The sequence below is a fragment of the Mirounga angustirostris genome, unplaced genomic scaffold (assembly GCF_029215605.1).
Source record: "Mirounga angustirostris isolate CCGP_5_RB_7025 unplaced genomic scaffold, mMirAng1.0.hap1 SCAF_5, whole genome shotgun sequence".
Lineage (NCBI taxonomy): Eukaryota > Metazoa > Chordata > Mammalia > Carnivora > Phocidae > Mirounga > Mirounga angustirostris.
The window spans coordinates 102,865,491-102,885,023 of record NW_026991713.1 but is presented as its reverse complement, the minus strand read 5'-3'; the positions used below and the strand labels follow the sequence as shown (position 1 = coordinate 102,885,023).

The 19,533-nt window shown below is 47.9% G+C and overlaps 1 protein-coding gene across 12 annotated transcripts in view; it reads right to left on the bottom strand.

Moving 5' to 3' along the window:
* CACNA1C (calcium voltage-gated channel subunit alpha1 C) overlaps nucleotides 1-19,533 on the bottom strand; it is a 653,963-nt gene that overhangs the window by 260,599 nt on the left and 373,831 nt on the right. For all 12 annotated transcript variants that reach the window (XR_010411642.1, XM_064591748.1, XM_064591749.1 and 9 more), the window contains exons 4-5: nucleotides 9,068-9,207; nucleotides 2,449-2,588 (exon numbers count right to left, since the gene is read on the bottom strand). Coding sequence is in view for 11 of the 12 variants with exons in the window: in XM_064591748.1 (XP_064447818.1) it covers nucleotides 2,449-2,588; nucleotides 9,068-9,207 (280 nt within the window). In the remaining variant the exon portion in view is untranslated. The remainder of the gene's footprint in view (nucleotides 1-2,448; nucleotides 2,589-9,067; nucleotides 9,208-19,533) is intronic.

Below are 19,533 nucleotides of genomic sequence, written 5' to 3'. Positions count from 1 at the left end.
ACTGTGTAGGTCCACTTACAGGCAGACTGTTTTTGGATAAATACAGAACAGTACTGTAAATGTATTTTTTCCCACCATATGATTTTCTTTCTTTTTTTAAAGAATTTATTTATTCGAGAGAGAGCATGCACAAGAGAGCACACGAGCAGGGTGGGGAGGGGCAGATGGAGAGGGAGGAATAGGTTCCCCACTGAGCAGGCAGATGCTTAACTGACTGAGCCACCCAGTCTTTCTTTCTTTCTTCTTTCTTTCTTTCTCTCTCTTTCTTTCTTTCTTTCTTTCTTTCTTTCTTTCTTTCTTTCTTTCTTTCTTTCTTTCTTTCTTTCTTTCTTTCTTTTCTTTCTTTCTTTCTTTCTTTCTTTCTTTCTCTTTCTTTCTTTCTTTCTTTCTTTCTTTCTTTCTTTCTTTCTTTCTTTCTTTCTTTCTTTCCTTCCTTCCTTCCTTCCTTCCTTCCTTCCTTCTTTCTTTCTTTTTCTTCTTTTTTTTTTAAGATTTTATTTATTTATTTGAGGGAGAGAGAGAGCATGAGATGGGGAGGGGCAGAGGGAGAGGGAGGAGCAGACTCCCCACTGAACAAGGAGCCCAATGCAGGGCTCGATCCCAGGACCCTGGGATCATGACCTGAGCTGAAGACAGACACTTCACCGAATGAGCCACCCAGGCACACCCCTATATGATTTTCTTAATAACATTTTCTTTTCTCTAGCTTACTTCATTATAAGAATATAGTATAACACCTATAAAATATGTGTTAACTGTTTATGTTATTGGTAAGACTTCTGGTCAACAGTAGGTTATTAGTAGTGAAGTTTTGGAGGAGTCAAAAGTTATATGTTAATTTTCAACTGCGCAAGGTGGGGATCAGCACACCTAATCCCCACATTGTTTAAGGGTCGACTGTATACTGTTTCCAGTCCTAGATGCCCTAAAATGGTTAAGGCCAAGTAGAAAGAATCTGTTCCAAATGTGTTTGTGTGGCTTAGCTCCACGTTCACTTTTGAGTTTAAGACAGACCACAGACTTTGCCCAAGGGGCTCCACTGCAAAGAAAACATTCCAACTCTTGCCTTCATTTATCTAGTAAATTCCCCTAACTTGTAGAGACCATTGTAGGCATGGTGCAGGAACAGAGACAATATAAGCCACAGTTCTGGGCTTCTAGGGGCTTATAATGTAATTGAAGAGATGGGATATATTTGTAAAAGTCTAAGACAATCAAGAGTTTTATACTAGCTAATCCTTTACAAGAAGTTGTATAGGAGAGAAAGTTGGTTTGGAAGTCAGGAGACCTGACTTCCTAGTCCTGCTCTGCTGCTGGTTAGTTAGGTTTCTTTGGGAAAATATTTTCACTCTTCTGTGCACGTACGGAAAGAATAGAACAGGTTAATACAAGGTTCTTCACGTTTCTATGGTAAGGGCTTGGTGTTCAGAGGACGTCTTTGTTTTCCTGTCCCCTGCTCCCATCTCCAAGCTTGTATGGTTTCAGCCCAGTCATAGGGACCTTCTCTACCTTGAATTATGGGCCAGATCTGATGGAGCTGACTTGAGAGGGAAAAATCTCAGCACGCAAGTCCAGAATTATGCTCAGATCGCACCAATCGATCAAGGAGGAGTGGAATGAGGAGCTCTCTGAAAGTTGACTTAATCCCCAAAAGCAACTGGGGCTGTGCTTTGTTGGGGGTGATGCTGGGTGCCCGAAGCTGCTGTTTTCAGTGCCTGGGGTTCATCCATAGTGGGGCAGGCTTCTGGAGGAAGAGGTAGAAGAGGGGCTGTCCACCGGACTGATATCTGGATAGACAATATCTCTCCAATGCCCTCTGGCCTGATTCAGAGAGCTGAACACCCTCCACCCTTGGGCAAAACCAATTCTCACAAAGGCAGGCAGCCTGTCCATAAATAGGGCTTCTGAAGCCGGAAATGTCCCATTTGACATGAAAGAAGGAGAGGGTTGAGAGAAATGGCAAATAGAACTTTTTGAACATCCACTGATGCTTTTCTGATTGTTCTTTGGAAAAATACAGAAAGTAGAGATAATCTCATTGGCTAAAATACTTTGACCCTGAGCCTCAGGGATTAGCCTTCTCTGCTCACCAGGCTCCTCTGCTGCAAATGTATTTAAATCCCAGCCCAGGGCCTGGGGGTAGGGGGAGGGAGTGGGGGCGGGGCTCAGATGGCCAAGGGATTTCTTTCTCCGGGTAGCCTGTCTTCATTTGGCTGTTTGGCTGCTATGGATTCTTTCCAGGAGTTTACAGGAGCTGGGGCTACAGTGTGTTCTCATGGACTCACATCAGAGTTAGGTTCTTTAAAGCAAAGAAATTCATTTAAGAAAAAACACCGCTGTTTATATGGAATCAATTTTTCTGGCAAAGTGCTCCTGGCAACTCAGCACAGGACAGCAGGGGGTGGGTGACAAGATACCACTGTGAACCAGAAGAATGGCTTTACTTACTTGGGACTCCAGACACCAGGCGCAAGGGGCGCAGCACACGGAATGCCCTCAGTGCCTTCACGTCAAATCCAGCTCCTTTCCCTCCCAGAGCATTTGCCCCATCGGCTTTGGTTGCTTGTTCTAAAATTGCACTAAAAAGCCTAGAAGAGAGGAAGGGGAGACGGAGCTGTCAGACCCTGAATTCTCTGGAGGAAGCTTGGGAGAGCAGAGTTTGCAGGCATCCCCAGCCCAGGAACCAGAGCCAAGGTGTGTGCGTGGGAAGGACTGTGACCATCCTAAGATGACATCCCCTCGGTGTGGGTATCGCCCTGCCAAGGGCATCACCACTGCCCAGAGAGGTCTGAGAGGCGATGGGCAGGCCCTTTGCAGTCATAAAGCCGTGCACAAACACAACTGGTTTTGTGTAAGCTGGGCGGCCTGGACAGAAGTGTAAAGTTGCTAAAGTTTGCTGGAGTGTCTCCGTCCCTTTGCAGTGCCCTCTCTCCACTCCAGGGTTTCCTAGCTCCTGCCCTCACATGGCCAGGAACCACACCCTCTCTCGTCCCCACACACCTCCTTACTCCTAATGATTCCCCTTTGATTTTGCCTGGGCACAAATAGAAGATCCCATAGACATTGGCTTTGTGCTGCAGATACAAGGATGGGAAACTAACCGCTGGCTTTAGCAACATGCAGACTCCTGAGACTTTGAAAACAACTGTTTTGGAGAAGTGATGGGGACAAATGCCTAATGGATATGGGCTCAAGAGAGGATAGGAAGAAAAGTCTGAGATAGCGCTAACAGAAATATGATGCAAGCCACAACTATGAGGCATATATATAATTTAAACTTTCTAGCAGCCACATTAAAAAAGTAAAAACAGGCGAAATTAACTGTGATAATATATTTTATTTACTACAACATAACCAAAATATTATCATTTCAACTGTAATAAATCCAAAGAATTTTTCATGAGATGTGTGTTACTCCTTTTGTGCTAAATCTTCGAAATCTGCCATATATGTTACATGGACAGCGTGTTTCAACTCCGATTAGCCACATATCCTGTACGGAGTGGCCGCACGGCTGGTCGCTAGTGGCTACAGTATAGACAACACTTCTGAGGAATTTTTCTGGAAAAGGTAGTAGAAGAAAAAAGATGGTTGCCAGAAGAGGGTGTGGAATCAAGGGAGTCGTGTTTGTTTTTAAATGGGAGATCCAGCGGCATTTTTATATGTGACGGGAGGTATGCAACAGAGATAGACAATCTGACCATGCAGAAGAGAGAAAACAATTACTGGAAGGATTGCTGTCCTGCAGGAGGCAGAAGGAATCTCTTGCACCCTGAAGGGTACTGGCCCTAGATAGGGGAAGGGTGGTTTATCATGGTTCAAATGGGAAGGTACATCATAGGGGTACAGATGTTCTCCTTGGTTACATGTGTTTTCTCAGGGAAACAGGTAGCAAGGTCATCGGCTGAAAATGTGAATGGGGAGCAGGTATTGGAAGTTTAAAGGGGGAGGCTAAGGTATAAAAGACTCACCAAAGTAAGTGGAGGAGTGAATGGAGTAGCACATAGAGTAGGGTTGCCAGGTATCATCAAGGACCTATTTGAAGTTTGTGGTCACAAGTGTCAGGTGAAACCCATCAGCTCAGCTTTGCAGGTTTCTCTACTCCTTTTAGTGGCACAGCTTCAGGTACCAGATGGATTTCCATCTAGTTGGATTTGATTAGGGTTGGTGTTTTTCCAAATGAGCAAGGTAAGTGAAGAGAGGAAGAAGGAAGTTGACTGTACACACAAGTGAGAGATTGTGATGGGGCTGGGCATCTAAGCTGGTTAAAAGGAGGACTGGACACAACGGGCAGAGGAACAGAGAGTATGGGACAGGATGAATGGATTGTCAGAGTCAAAGTGCTAGAGGGAGTAAGCTGGAAAGATGGCTGGTAGTGTTTCCAGAGCAGGGTGTTTGGTTTGAGATTATGGGGGAGGGCACGGCTATTAGTTACCGCAGGGATATTGGCTATCACCATGGGAGTGGGCATCTGAGATAGGATGGAGTCAGGATCCCTGGGGGGGGGTGGGGGGTGTAGATATCAAGGAACCAAGAAGCTACTGGAGGGGACAGCAGGAATAGTGAGGTTGGAGAGAGTTGAGAGTGAGCCAAGAGCTCCTGTCTTCAAGGAATGAGGAGTCCCCAGAGGCCTAGAAGGGGACCCCATAGGGAGTAGGAGTGGAAGGGTTTGATCACACACATCAGAATCAGAGGTGGCTAGGAAGCGGGGAGGGCCAGCAGTCTGAAAGCAGAAATAAGAGAAATGCAGGGCCCCTCTCCTGACCTCCTGGCTGTGGAACAAGGCATTTGGGAGAGAGTGGCCATCTCTTGAGAGACTGTGATGGAGTAGGACCCTTGGGGGAGCCAGGAGGTTAAGTGAGTGGCCAGAGACAAAGCTGAGGGTTTAGGGCAGCCCTTGGGCCACTCGCTCTGTACATGGCGTTTTGCTGGAGCTCAGCTACACCCCTCATTCACATACTGCTGCTGTCCATTGCTGTTTTCTCGGAAGAGGTGACTAGTCGGGACAAAGCGCATAGCTTGTGAGCTGAAAATGTGTATCTGGCCCTTTACAGAAAATGTCTGCTGACCCCTGAATGGGCAGTGGGCTGTGGGGAACACAAGGCACAGTGGAAAGGTTTCAGGGGGATGGTGAGGGAGAGGGGGCACAGGGTTCAAAGAACCACGTGGGAATGGGAGCCCGGAATTTTGGGCTTTTGTGGTAACCAAGAAAAATAGGGGAAAGGACACATGGGGGCAATTTCTGTCCTTTATACGAGAGATGACTACCAACTCACTGTCAGCAGAGTGTGTGCTGGGCTGTGGCCGGGGGTCAAGGGGGAAGCCCAGGTATCAGAACTGGGGCCCCACATCTGACCTGCATTCGAGGCCAGGGCAACTTCGTTCTTGAGGAATAGGCTTGAGCTCCTGAAATGACTCATGCCCAGGGAACTGGATCTGGAAACACAGGAGGCTGCAGCTGGGGGCTTAGCTTTGCAGAAACACAAATCTAGGCAGGGCCCAGCGAGGACGGGGTTGGTCTAGATGAAGGATTTCCAAACTGTGCTCCATGGAACTGCTTAGGGACTTCTTGGGCAGCGAGGCCAGAGATAAGTGGCGGGAATAGAGTGGCTTTTGTGGCTCTCTGAGTAAGGCTTTGCTTGAACAATGGGTTTTGTAGCTAAAAGAAGTTTGACAACTCTGGCCAGACCACATCTAAAGTCTTTCTCAGCCCTGTGATTCTTTCAGCTCAGCTTGGCAGTTTGATGGTGTCATATTGTTAGCTGGTGATGCCTTGAACCCCAGGCAGAGTTGCCAGGATGGGGGAAACGGGCTTCTTTCTCTGCAGAGAAATGTTCTTTCCACTGAAGTCTAGATCGCTGAAATCTTAGAAAATGGAGACCAGTTTGCAAGTTTGTCAAACAACATTCCAAATCCAAACCAGATTTGGTTCCTAGTATTTCCTGGAAGAAAGCAATACGCTTATTAGGGTACAAGATGTTCACATAATATTATTTATTGAAGGGAACAGAGGTTAGACAACTTTCTTTTCTTTTCTCTGCCCCAACTTGACGCAGACACTTTATTAAGTGTCTGATTTTAATTTTGAAAAGGTAGAAAATTCAGGAATGGGTCTAGGAAGTGTTCTTGGCTTGTAGGGGCTGGTGTGTTTCTCCTTGATTAGATACTGTAAAGCTGAACCCACTGCTTTGTGCCTATCTGTCCCTAAGGGCTGGGTTCAGATATGGATGCTTGGCAGGGGGATTCTTCAGGAGTTGTGTCTGGCAGTTCCTTAGCTGGAGTTGGAGCTTGTAAAAAGAGGACAACACAGCTCTAGAGGGCCCAGCAGTTCAGAAAGGCAGGGCCACCATACTGGGAGAGAGATGGTAGCAAAAGCCCTTGCAGCTGGAGTAGAATGTCTCAGGCAGGGGGATCTAGTGAGGATCCCTAGGTCCCTGGCTTGAGGTGGGGAGAGGTAGCTCACAGAGGCCTCTGAAGTCCTCCCCACTTTCATTCAGCAGTCTCATCTCCCCACTGTACCAAGGACACCCTTCCACTTTAGGAAGGAAATGTGACAGGTCTGTGGGGGTTAGGCAATGCCTCTTGTCACAGGACCCCGCGTGGCAATGCCGACATGAGAGAGCAGCTCTTGGCCTGGCACTCAGGCAGCAGGCAGGCAAACCCGGCTCTCCCAGGGCAAGGCAGATTCCCCTCTGATTGTAGGAGAGCCCAAGAAACCGTCCCCTAAGTGGCTGCAGAGGAGGGGCCCAGGAGAGTAGGTATTTCCCAGGAGACATAAGGGAAATAGACAGATATCCATTTACTAAAGAAAAAAAAAAAAGGGCAGGAAAAGGAGGCATAGCAGTAGAGAGGACGTTGCTACACCGTGTGTGTGTGTGTGTGTGTGTGTGTGTGATTTTTTCAAGTTAGAAGGATGGGCCAAGATTGAGACTAGACAGAGAGCTGCTAGGACCAATGCCCTTGGAGAAGAGAAACTGGGTGTCAAATATGTCCGTGCATGCTAGTAATGGGGGAAAAGCCCAACTGGTCATGTGAGCCACAAGCTAAGCAACCACTAGCATCAAAAACTCTGTGGCTTAAACAGCCAACCAGAGGCATCTTTTGGAAGAGGGCCAGTCTGGATGCTTTCCTCTTCATCAGCTTCATGGCCCAGACCCCAGAAAGATGTGACTGAAATCTGGGCTGACCCCACGAAGCCTGCCCTCTGCGGTTACCAGGAGGAGCAGCAGGGCGAGGGGTAAAGCAAGGTCCAAACAAGCAGAAGACGCAGACCGCAAGGCAAGGCATCTGCTCCCTCCCTCCTGAGCTCTGGTTTAAGCTCTGCTCTGTGCTTCCGGTTTCGACCTCCCAGGCTGCAGCTGAGGCCCTGGAGGGGGCAGAGCATGGTACGCAGTCAACTCTAACTCATTCCATAAACATGAGAAGAAGATATGGTTTCTCTGCCAAAACAAAATTAGTCCCTGAAGGCACCCTTATCTCTCTATCAATCTCATTCCTGGGGCTCTTTTCTAGGCATATGTGAAAGGTTCCCCAGAGCCCGAGGCCGTGAGAAAGACACTGAATTTGAAAGGATTTAGGGGCATGTGGAACAAGGCACCTTAAATGCCTTTGCTATGGTTTACCGGAGTTAATTCAAGGCATTTGTTTGGTTATTCTTTGTTTATCCTGGTGTGAACAAAAGCAGCAAATTCTCTTATAACTGCATCCTCACTCTGAGTCCTCTGGAGCCAGATCTATGCCTGGCAAATACTCCAATAACTTTAGTGCTTCTCATGTCACCCAAATATCCTTGGTGTTAATGTGGCCAAAGTGTGTCTTTCATTGGCTGTGCAAAAAAAGACAACAAAGAAAAACCCCTAAAGCAGTTCCAAACAACCCTAATAAGTCATCCAGATGGCCAGAGGCAAGGATATAACTTCTCAATGGTCTTGATTTGCTCTTGTTATTTCCTGCAGGAAAGACCAGACACTCCCATGAGATGATGAGCAGTGAGTGCTCTGGAGGAGTCCACAAGGACCTGTCTTCACTGGGATGGCACAAATGGTGCCAATCAAAAATAGGTTCCTGGGATATGGGCCCAGTGACATATTGACCTTGACGCTGAAGGCTAGCGGAACTCCACGGGAGTAAAAATGCAAGGTGGCTACCATGTGACCACTCTCCAGGCTCAGAGAAACGACAGATCAGCTTCGAGAAGCCCAAGTAGAATCTGCTGTAGGGTGCCCTCCCTTCACAAAAGAGAGGAGCAGTTAAAACTTCATCAACTGTGTCTTAATGAACTACATTTCACATAGCACATGTACAGGATCTTTTTGTAAAGTTGCTAACTCCTAGATAAGGAGATCACCACTTCCGAATTTTATTTATGATTCTTTACATTGCTTTTTTTTTTAAAGCATATATTGACCTTGATTTATCTCATGCTACAGCGGAACAGCGTGTTTGGGGAAGGTGTATTTGGTTCTACTTAGGCCACCCACGACCTTGGCCCTTCAAAGTTCTCTGTTGTTTCCTCACCCACTTATCTCAAGCAGCCTGTTTCCTGGGGCCCCCGATGAGGCCCACTGTAGAGTTGAGAGTGGGCATCCATGGCACCTATGCCAGCTTCAGCCCCACCCCCATGCCCATGGGCTGCTCGCCAGGCCAACTGGACGAACTCTGCTCAGGAACACAGCAGGGGAACTGGTTCGAAGAGCTGTCGGGCCAGATGTGGTTGGGGATGGAATAAAAGACCTCAAGCAGAGGAATCTCCTCAGCTGCAAAGAGGATGCTGAGTTCCATTAAAAGCCCTCAGGTTCCACTCTGTGTTGTGGGGTGTGTGTGTGTGTGTGTGAATGCACGCATGTGAGCATGTATGTGAGGGAGATGTTCTTAAGTAAGAGCTCTTTTCCCTTTGGAGAAAGTCTGAATTCAAAGTGACTTTTAATGGATCCTCTCATCTTGCCTGGTGCCCAGTGCCGCTGTGACCAAATAAAAAAGAGATACAAATAACAGAAGGAAACAGAGGCACATGTTGGTGGATAGTAAGGGGTGAGGGGAGGGAAGAGAGAAAGGTAGTGATACTTACCCTACAACCACAATTATAAAATCTAGTAAATTCCAACCATTGCGGAGGTAAGCGTTGGGGTGAAAGAGAAGTCCATAGGCTATTACTTTTAGAAATGCTTCCACAGTAAAAATTATGAGAAAGAGATATTCCACTCGTTCCTAGGAAACAAAAATAGAAGGGAGAGAAAAATAAAGTCAATGAGATCGGGGATCTGGAAAGTTCTGAACCAGCAGATCTCACAAGCAGGTGGAGGAGAGTGCTGCCCACTCTGTGGTGGGATCTAGGAGGACCTGGGTAGGACCTCCTAGCCAGATTACCAACTCCCCAGTCTGTTCCAACCTTAGACCTCCAATTCATTGGGCATTAAGGGTTTTTTTTTAGTCTTCAAATGTCCCATTAAAATGCAAATATTAGGGTGGTAGAAAAATGACACATTTTGGAAAAACATCTTATTTAGTTAATCAGTGAATGTTTCATTGTACCTTCTCAGAAGAGAACTCATAATGTCTTGATCTAGAGGGAAATGATGCCAAGACAGAGGAGAACAGTGCTCAGAAAGGAGGGGACAAAACCACAGGAAAAGTGTACCGCCACCTTGAGGTAACAAACCCTGAAGAAAAAGAAACCATCTTGGGGGAGTGTACTAACCACATTCTCCAAACTGATAGACCAGGAATACAGCCGCAAAGAAGTTGAGACATCGAAAAGCTCCTAACAACAGTTGAAACACAGGCAATCTGCTCATATACCCTGACCCTGAACTAGAAATCTCTCTCTTTCTTGAGAAAATAAAAATCTTTGTCCAAAGACAGACCCCGTCAGCTGAGAAAATCAGCATTTCCAGGTTAGAGGCAGGCACTGGGGTGGGGCAGTGAAGAAAAAGGCTCATCTCTTTTCTCAAAGGGTGGGAGGTAGTGTTTTACCTCCCTTTGCCACCTTGAAGAAGGCTTTGCATTTAAGGATGAAGCTCCTGTCCCTGGGAGCCCACACTTAACAGGACAAACTCGTTGGCTCAATTAGAGCGAGCCGACTCTGTGTGCTGATTCACTGGCTTCCCTCACCACTAATTGCTTTCTCCCACAACCTTGTTCCCAGTGCAGAGCCTTAATGGCCCCCACCAGGCAAAGGCTGCCTGGATGCCTTCATGCTCCACTGCTCGCCTCTGCAGGAGCCTCAGCCCATCTCTCACTGGAGCCACAAAACACTGGTCCACATGGCATTCGGCCACAGATCCTCCAAGCAGGACAGGCCCAGTCACAGCCCCCAGGAAGCAGTAGGCTCAGAACTCCCGGACCTATCTTCCCATCCTGTGTTGGGTCAGATGGAGCTCACCTGGGAAGGCATACTCGCTCTTGCCCAGCCTGCTGGGAAGGTGCTCCAAGCCCAGGGGCATTGAAGTCTGATGGGTAGCTCTGTGGGGGGAGGCTAGCCCACACATATACCTGTGCTCCCATCCATTCTTTCTGATTTGCTAGACTTGGCATGAGTGCAGACCTCACTGTGCCCAGCTCCGGGTGAAGCAGTTTGAGGAGGCAAAGTTTAAAAATGCAGAATTCTGGGCCCTACCCAGACCTATTGAGGTGGATCTCCTGGCTATGGAGCCTGGAAATGTGCATTGCAGATGATTCCAGGTGTTTCTGAGGCACCCTGAAGTTTAAGAACCACTAGCCCATGTGCCGATGAAGGCCCTGATCAGGCAGTAGCTGTGGGAAGGGAATGGAGAAGCCGGCATTAATCTGCACCTCAGAGGCAGGACTGTCTTTTACTCACTACCTATTACAGAGGTGGGGTGGGGGAGCATGACCCAGGAACAAATAACAGTATGTGGGAGCCTCTGGTCTTTTAAAATTAGGTGATGTTGGGTTAAAATGGGTTGATTCGGTTGATGATGGGTTAAACCCCATCAGGACGGAGTTGAAAGGGAAAGCATGTGCAACCTGAGGGAGTTTGTGGAAGGGGTGTGTGTGTGCAGAGCTTCAGGTAATGTGGGCATCTGATCAGCTGGAGTGAAGGTTACGGGGCTGGAGAGGTGGGTAGGCGCAAGATGACCAGGGGCTTTGGAGCAGCCCCTGGTGCTCGGATTCTATCCTGAGGAGATAGTGAATGTTGGAGTCAGACGTGCGCTATAATCTGGCACCGGTCTAGAGAGTGAGGGTGGCGATGGGGGTGGAGGGAGTTGGGGGGTGACCCATGCAGAGACCATGGAGGCTTGAGCCAAGGTAGACAACGGGATTGGCGAGAACTAGGTGGGTTTTAGAGATAGAAAGAAGGTAATTTGGTTTCTGGCTGCATGTAGGGGTTGGGGAAAGACACAGCAGAAGTGCTCCCCACCCCCGAGTTTTCTAACTTGGGCGACTCTGGATGGTGATGCCTCTCACTGCAGTGGGGGACTTGAGGGGAGAGCCATCAGTTCTGGACTTGCTGAGTTAAAGCATTTGTGGGACATTTGTGGGGTTACTGGTGATCAGACATAGGAGGTCAGGGGGAGTCCAGCTTGCAGGGAGGGCTGAATGAGGTTGCCCAGGGAGAGCGTGCCAACTAAAGAGAGGAGAGATGAGGCTGGAATCCCTCTCGGTAAGGGGCAATCTCATCCCTTGGAAAGCACTTTCACATTATGGGAATGTACCTCCTTGGCAGAAGTTATCCTGCTTAAAGCCATTGAGTTGGAGAGATAGAATCTTAGAGGGTATTTAATTAACCTCCTCACTTGAAAATCCAGAATGCTGGTAAGATACCAAGGCCAGGGAGGTATGTGCAGAAGATGGGAAAGCAGATTCCCTGACCCTTGGTCCAAAGGTCCATTCATCTCATCTCGCTTTCCTGGGTGCCAGGGGAAGGTTTCTTCCTGGTCCCTGCTTATCCCCAGAGACACAACTGGGTCAGTCCTCATACTAAGTTGTTTAAGGATCTGAGATAGAACTGGAAAGGGTCCAGGTGGCCAGTAAGAACGGGTCTGGACAAAGAATCCTGAGAAGGGGTAGGTGCGTGTTGCCTCTGAGCACGTGCGCATGCTGATGGCTCTATGGTATTCATTCTGACTTTAGGGACTGAGTGCCCTTGAAGTTAATCCCACCCACCGCCCCCCAAACCCAAGAAAGAAACAAACAAAAATGTAAAGAAGTGAAACAGCTTGGTTGATCCTTTTAAAACCTATGTTGTGTTGCCACAGAAACACCTAAGGGCAAAAATGAATGGAGTGGAGAAATGCAAAAGTTTGTCCAAGACCTTTCTCTTGCTGTGCTGAGGTCTTGGTGCCTCTGGTCCTGTGCCTCATAGCCCTCCTCCTGCCTGAGTTCTGAGGCCAGAGCTCCATGCTCCCCTGAATCCTGAGGGACCACAGAGCTCTCTGAGAATGCACAACACTCAGCCTGTGAACTGCCCCTTTTGATCTGTGATTTTGGGAACTCGGGAACTTTGGAAGCCAACCTGGGAAGTTCCTGTTCCTCCTGTTCTGTGTTGACCCTGGAAAGGGTCAAGGAGGCATGCAAACCTGCCGATGAGAGGACGTCAAGGCTGGAATGGGAATACGCTGGAATGGAGTCCCAGGGCTCCTGGAGGACCCCTTTCCCAAATCAAGGGTGAAGCCCTACCTGCCTGGGGCAGGTGTGATGACTTCAGCCTTTCAGACACTCCTGTCTTCCTTCCTTCCTATCCAGGGCTCTTTCCCCTTACTGCTGCCTTTCCATTTTCATCTTCTTCTCCCTTCCTTTCCTCTCTCCCTGCTCATTTCTCAGCACTACTGCAGGCAGCTGGTGCCCATGGCAACACCCATGTCTCAAATATTTAGAAAAATTCAGTGGAGAGAGCCTCAGATTCCAGGAACCACCATGTCTTCTAAACACTTGTGGAACTAATATACACTGATGAGTACAGTGTTAATTTTAGTTTTCCCTTTATCTTTTCATGTACATGTATCCTACCTTTCATTCTATAGGACAGAGACTCAATTATCTTTTGATGGTAATAATCTTGATTCTGGTACCACTGGCTGTGTGTCTTTGGGCAAGTCACTTTACTTCTCTGGGTCTGTCTCCTCGTCTGTAAAAGAACTAGCTAAGCATTAAAAAAATGCAGTGTTGCAGAGAACCCTGGGCTTCCACAGTGCTGCTCTGGGAGCAATAACAGGTTAGGGGGGGCTTTGCTCACTGACCCCCTGCCACCTTGAACCAGAGCAGCACCATTTGTACCCACATGCTAAGTTGTCCAAGGATCCTAACACAGTTCAAAAGAGTCCAGGGAACCGATATCATGGGGTGAGGACAGAGACTACACAAGAAAAAGAAGTAGCCATCTCTGACTAATCTGGAAGACTTTTATTGGCTTTATAATGCTGGTTTCCGCATTAAGATTTTATTTGAGAAGAAGAATCACTGCTTTGTTTGTTTATTTGTTTGTTTTTCTGGGAATCTTGAACACCAATTCCAAAGTCATAGAGGACTTCCAAAGTCTCTTCAAAATTCTATGGCAAGTGAGGATACCAATCCCTGGTATGTGTGCGGTTCTGCCTAAGGCATAGTCAGATTCCAAGACATGGAAAGGAACAAAGAGTTCCTCTCCTCATTGTTCTGAGGATCACTATAAATACAAATAGATTTTATAATAAAAAGGTCCTTCAGTAAGGAGATCATTAATATTTGTGCTTTAAGAGAACACAGACTCCTTATGAGCAGAAGCCATGCCAGGGTAGAGCTCTTCAGACAAGAACAACAATGGACAGCCTGCCATGTCTATACACGTGTGCATGCTTCTGCACACACACACACACACACACGCATGGCACAGCTGGGTGATGCCCACCATCTGTGTTGAACACTGCATAGCTTATACCTGCTGTATAACAGACCAAGGTGTGAGAATTCATACTAAGAGAGCCTGTGTGTATTCACTTAAATTTATGCAAGTGTATTTATTGGAGCTGCCAAGATTTCTACACCAAAAAGAATTGATGAGAAGCCCAGTCATACAATTCCATCTCAGTACAAGGTGCAAAGACAAGAAACACAATAATAATGTGTCAGACAGCACCTTGTATTCCAGATTGTTTCATAATTGAAGTATCATTCAACCTGACCTCTAAAACAGCCTCCTGACTATTTCTAATGAAGGGAGATGAAGAAACTGGAATACCTCAGTTCCTACTCTTCAATTTTTCTCTCGGTCCTTCACTCCTTCATGCAGTAGGTCACACACATTTCCTGAGGGTCTACTCTGCCCCACACCACTTGCTGCATTGCAAGTGTCTCTTAGGACACTGAGGGACTTGGTAGAATATTAGAAGCTGGAAGGACCTCCTACAAAGACACACATCCCAAGTAAGAGGACTTGTCCAAGGCCACACATCCACCCCATAGATGAGTACTTGTGTTTCCTGATGGCTGTTCTGGTGCTGTTCCTGCCATAGCACAGCTGTCTCTATCTGTGGGCTGATTGAGATTCTGGATTACTGCACCCGCCAGGGGCCTCTGGGCAGTAAAGGGCCATCTATGTGATGCAGCTGGACGGAAGGGCAGCAGGGATCTCCAAATCTTCCTCTCTCCTGGGGTCTCTAATGGTGCATCCATCAGTGGATGAGGGATAATCACACAACAGAATATTAGTCAGCCATAAAAAGGAATGAATGTCTAACAGGATACAACATGGATGAGCCCTGAAAACACGACGCTAAGTGAAAGAAGGCAGTCACGAAAGGACAAACACTGTAAGATTTTACTTAAATGAAAAGTCGAGGATGGGCAAATTCACAGAGACCGAAAGTAGAGGAGAGGCTACGAGGTGCTGGAGGGAAGGAGGAACTGTTTCAGGGCATGACAAACTTTGGAAGTAGACAGTGGTGACGGCCGCACAACATCTGGAGTATAATTAGTGCCTCTGAGGTGTGCACTTAAAAATGGTTAGGATGGCAAATTTTATGTTATGTATGAGTTTACCACAGTGAAAAAAAGAGAAACATTCCTTTGGATCTTAAAGGTTTTCCTTAGGGGTCTCCAACCAAAGTACATGATGTCATGTTTAAACCTGTATCAGTCTTCACCTTCATAGGGACTAACTCATCAGAAAGTTGACAGTGTAATCTTCTGTGAAACCCTGGACAGATGCCTGGGCAGACGCCTGGGGCACCTGGATTGGGAAGAAAGGGGCTGGAAAGGGACGTGGGCTGCCCCTGAGGATGAATGCTTCAGTTGCACAATTTTTTGAGGACAGGCCCTTCCTTTCCAAGGGCCTCATTTAGAAGGTGTCTGGTGGTTCAAATGGTCTGGCCTTAAGATTCAGGACTTCTAGCAAAGAAAGAGGGGACAGGACAGGGTGCCTGGGTGGCTCAGTTGTTAAGCGTCTGCCTTTGGCTCAGGTCATGATCGCAGGGTCCTGGGATTGAGCGCTGCATCGGGCTCCCTGCTCCGCAGAAAGCCTGCTTCTCCCTCTCCCACTCCCCCTGTTCCCTCTCTCACTGTGTCTCTCTCTGTCAAATAAATAAATAAAATCTTAAAAAATAAAAAAAGAAAGAGGGGACAGGACAAACCATTTAATAGCCTAAAAGTAAAGCAGGTTTGCAAAAAAACATTTCACCTGTTTAGCGAGGGCAAGTAGCAATTGAGCCGAGTGAGTTGAGAAGTATGCCAGTGTCATTGGTTTTACAGCAGTTCAGTTTAAAAAAACAAAAACTCTCCTCCAACTGGACTGTTTCTCTGGGCTTACCCATGACGCTAAGTTGAAGTGACTTACCCACTTACTAATTCCTCAAGTTCACGTCTTCGTCTCTGGAGGCTGGCCTTGCCTCGGCTGCCCCAGCCCAGCGGCACCTGACTCAAACCCAAAGAGTGCCAAGCAGGCCACCTTGGATGTTGGGTATGGACCTGTCTGCTCCTCCTGGACCCTTCACTACCCCTATCTCCAAGACAGCATCTCTGTCCATCCCTGGGTCCCTCCCCAGTCTGGGTTCCTCCGTAAACCCCATAGGGCAGAGACCGGCCTGCTTCAGTTCTTTATCTGGTGTCCAGCGTGTGGTCGGTACAGAGGGAACAGTCAACGTTTGTCACGTGCTGCCTGCATCCCCCTCCTGGAGTGCCCAAACAGCACGCAGGCCAGCCTCCTGCCCACAGCAGGTGATCCCTCCAGGTGACCTTCTCCACCTCAGGCTGTCATTTCCTTCTAAGGTGGCCCGTCCTTCACTGGGCAGCTCTGGCTGTCAGAATATGGCCAGCCCCTTCCTCTCTAAGGAGTTCACTCTGGCTCGGGGATATTACCTTTTCTTTGGGCGTAATGGAGTGGAGAGGGTGACAGATATTACCAATCAGGGCTGAATTACTCCTGGGGACAATGGGGCATTTGCTTAGTGACCTGTGGGCTGGAATGTAATTTTCCAGATGGAGGGAGTGTGCAGCAGTGGCCTCAAAACTCTCGTAAATGCTCCCCTTCATTTGAGGAGTCACACCAACCCCTGGCCCAAGGAAGCAGACCCTGTCTATGCTGCCTGTCCCCACTGCCCATCTCCATCCAGGCCTCCACCACTGGCTGGGTGTTAAAGCAGCTCCCTAACCCCTCCCATTGACATCGAGGCTGTTTTACTGCATAAAAATCTCCAAAGGCTCCCCTCAGCCTTAAAGTGGAATCTAGCCTCCTTAGCCTGGCTCCCAGGTCTGTCACAGTCCTGCCCCACCTGTCCCTCAGGCCTCATTCTCAGCCACCAACACTGAGCTCCAGCCACACCAAAAGGCTCACGCAAACCAGACAGGCTGTTCTGCGCAACTCTCTTCGTGCCCTGACAAGCCCCGCCCCTCTCTCTACCTGGCAGACTCCCTCTCAGAGCCAAGCCAGCTTCAATGTCATCACCTTGTGTGGACTTCCCAACCCTCCCCTACCTCCTCTACCCCCAGTGGGCTGGAATTAATCAGTCCCTCCCCTCAGCTACAGCACCCTTTCTTCAGATGATAGCATTCATCACAATGTGTGTGTTTTCTGTGTGTTTCTCCTCTCCAGGGGCAGAGGGCCTGCAGAGCAGAAGCAAGTGTCTTTGTCACCTTTGGTGAAGAAATGTCTTTAAATGAAAGGCAAAGTGACAGAGGAGAGAGGGCTTTGGAGTCAGGTACACTAGGGATCAAATTATTTCTCTGTGACAAGCTACATAATCTTCTGAAACTTTGGTTTCTTACCAGTAAAGTGGGAAGAGTGGTAATAATGAGAACTAGAAACCAGAGTCATCACTCAAATGGTAGCTGCTGTCATTACTGCCACCCCAGCACTTGCACACCGTAGGTGTCCTGCACACGTCCATGGAGTGAACATCCCTGCTCCAGGGGACTTAGTGTGTCCTCTGCAGAGGTCCTGGCTCTGCTTGCTCCCATGACAGCCTGCTGGGCAGCTGAAGTATTCAGCGGCACCAGCCCTGCTGCCTCTCCCTGTCTCTTCTCCTGCCCTGGCCTCAAAACGGGTAGCACAACCCACTTCTATGCCTCTTTGGATCCTCGTGACTTCAGCAAAAACTAGAGACAGTCCTCATACCTCCTTTCTATTATCAAAGCAACTTAAAAACCAAACCAAACCAAAACTGTGTCTCTGTGTCCTGTTTGCTGGGCTCTACGTGTTCCAAATGTCCTTGCCCCATCTCCCTCCTTAGCCCTTAGATCTACAGTAATGGGTTCCATTCTGCTAAAGAAGCTCCCAGCCCCAGAGCCGTGAGCATTTCCCTTGTGTCTCTGGGAACTTGACAACACTCTGCCTCTTGAAGTGACTTGTTTCAGTTATGGCAGACAAGGATGAAGGATGAAAGTCAGTGCTCTTCAGGAGTAGAGGGACCCATGGACGTAGGAGGTTTGCTAACCACAGTTATCACACAGTAATCACCACACTAACATAGTTATCACCACTCACTGGGTAGCACTTTACAGTTTAGAAGGCACTTTCTCATACATTTTTATGTTGAGTCTCATGACCTCTTTGTGAAACAGAAAGGGTGAGTACTTTCTTTCTTTTATTCCTCTTACTCCCACTTTCCTTTCCTCCTCGCATCACCATCACCACCATCACCACTGCCATCACCATCACCACCTGCACCATGATCACCAGCACCACCTGCACCATCAGCACCACCGTGATCACCACCTCCACCATATCATCACCACCACTGCCATCACCAGCACCACCTGCACCACCATCACCACTGCCATCACCACCTGCACCACCATCACCACTGCCATCACCACCTGCACCACCATCACCACTGCCATCACCACCTGCACCACCATCACCACTGCCATCACCACCTGCACCACCATCACCACTGCCATCACCAGCACCACCTGTACCATCAGCACCACCACATTATCATCACCACTACCATCACCACCTCTGCCATGAGCACCATCACCACCACCACCACCACCATTTCCTCCTCCTCCACCACAGCTGCTGTTAACACCTGAGTCTGGGTCTGGATGTCTTAGTTATAATATTAATAGTAACTCTGTGTGATAGATTAAAAATATTACCTCCATTATATACACGAGGAAACTTATCAAAGAGATTTAGTAATTTTCCATAAAGTCCTGCAATGAGTAGACAGTAGAGCCAGGACTCTAATGTTTTCCCCTTTGTTTATGGTTATAGTGATAGATGGACCCCACCAACTCAGCCCTCAATACCCCAGGGCCCATTTACCTGGCACATAGGATGTGCATGGGGCTTTGTTGGGGCTATGCTGGATGATTTTTGTCGAAACCCAGCAATGTGAAGCAAGCGCTTGAGATGCACAGCCTGCTTGGCTCAGGGCACTCTGTATTCCCACTGACAGTGTAAAGACATGTGGCTGTAGGTGCTGGCTAGAGTATGGACCCCTGCACTATCTTCCTACTCCTAATCAAACCTGGTCACTACTTGTGAGGAGCACTGTGGCCATAAACCAACCACTAGCCTAACCCAATGGAGGCCAGTCTATTTTCCTCCATCCCTTGGCTATGGAAGGGGCATGTGACCCATCCCTGGCCAATGTGACATGAAGGGAAATTATCTGGGATGCCCCTAGAAGATTCCTCATTAATTAAAAGGGAGAGAGAGAGATATACATTCAAAAGAGCACTATAATCTCTTTTTTAGCTGGACATGCTCATGTCTGTATATGAAGCCTGGAACCATGGCAACCATCTGGGGATCATGAGGACTACTAGTGGAGGACAAGAGCGACATGCTGATGGTGGCAGAGAGGAAAGGTGGAAAGAACTGGAGTTCTGGGTAAAGTCACTGAACCAGTGAATTAACTTAACCAACTTTGGTGCCATCCTAATTTGTGGCTTATTTTATGTGAGATAAAATCTCCTTATTGTAGAAACCATTTCAAGCTGAATTTTCTAGTACTTGCAACTGAAAGCACCCTTACTGATAGGCTCTATTTGCTATCTCTACACATCAGTCCTCATTCAGCCTCTTTATCCTACTGCCTTTCTGTGCTTCCAGTCCTTATCAGCTGTTTGGACACATTAGAGCTAAGCTTAGCC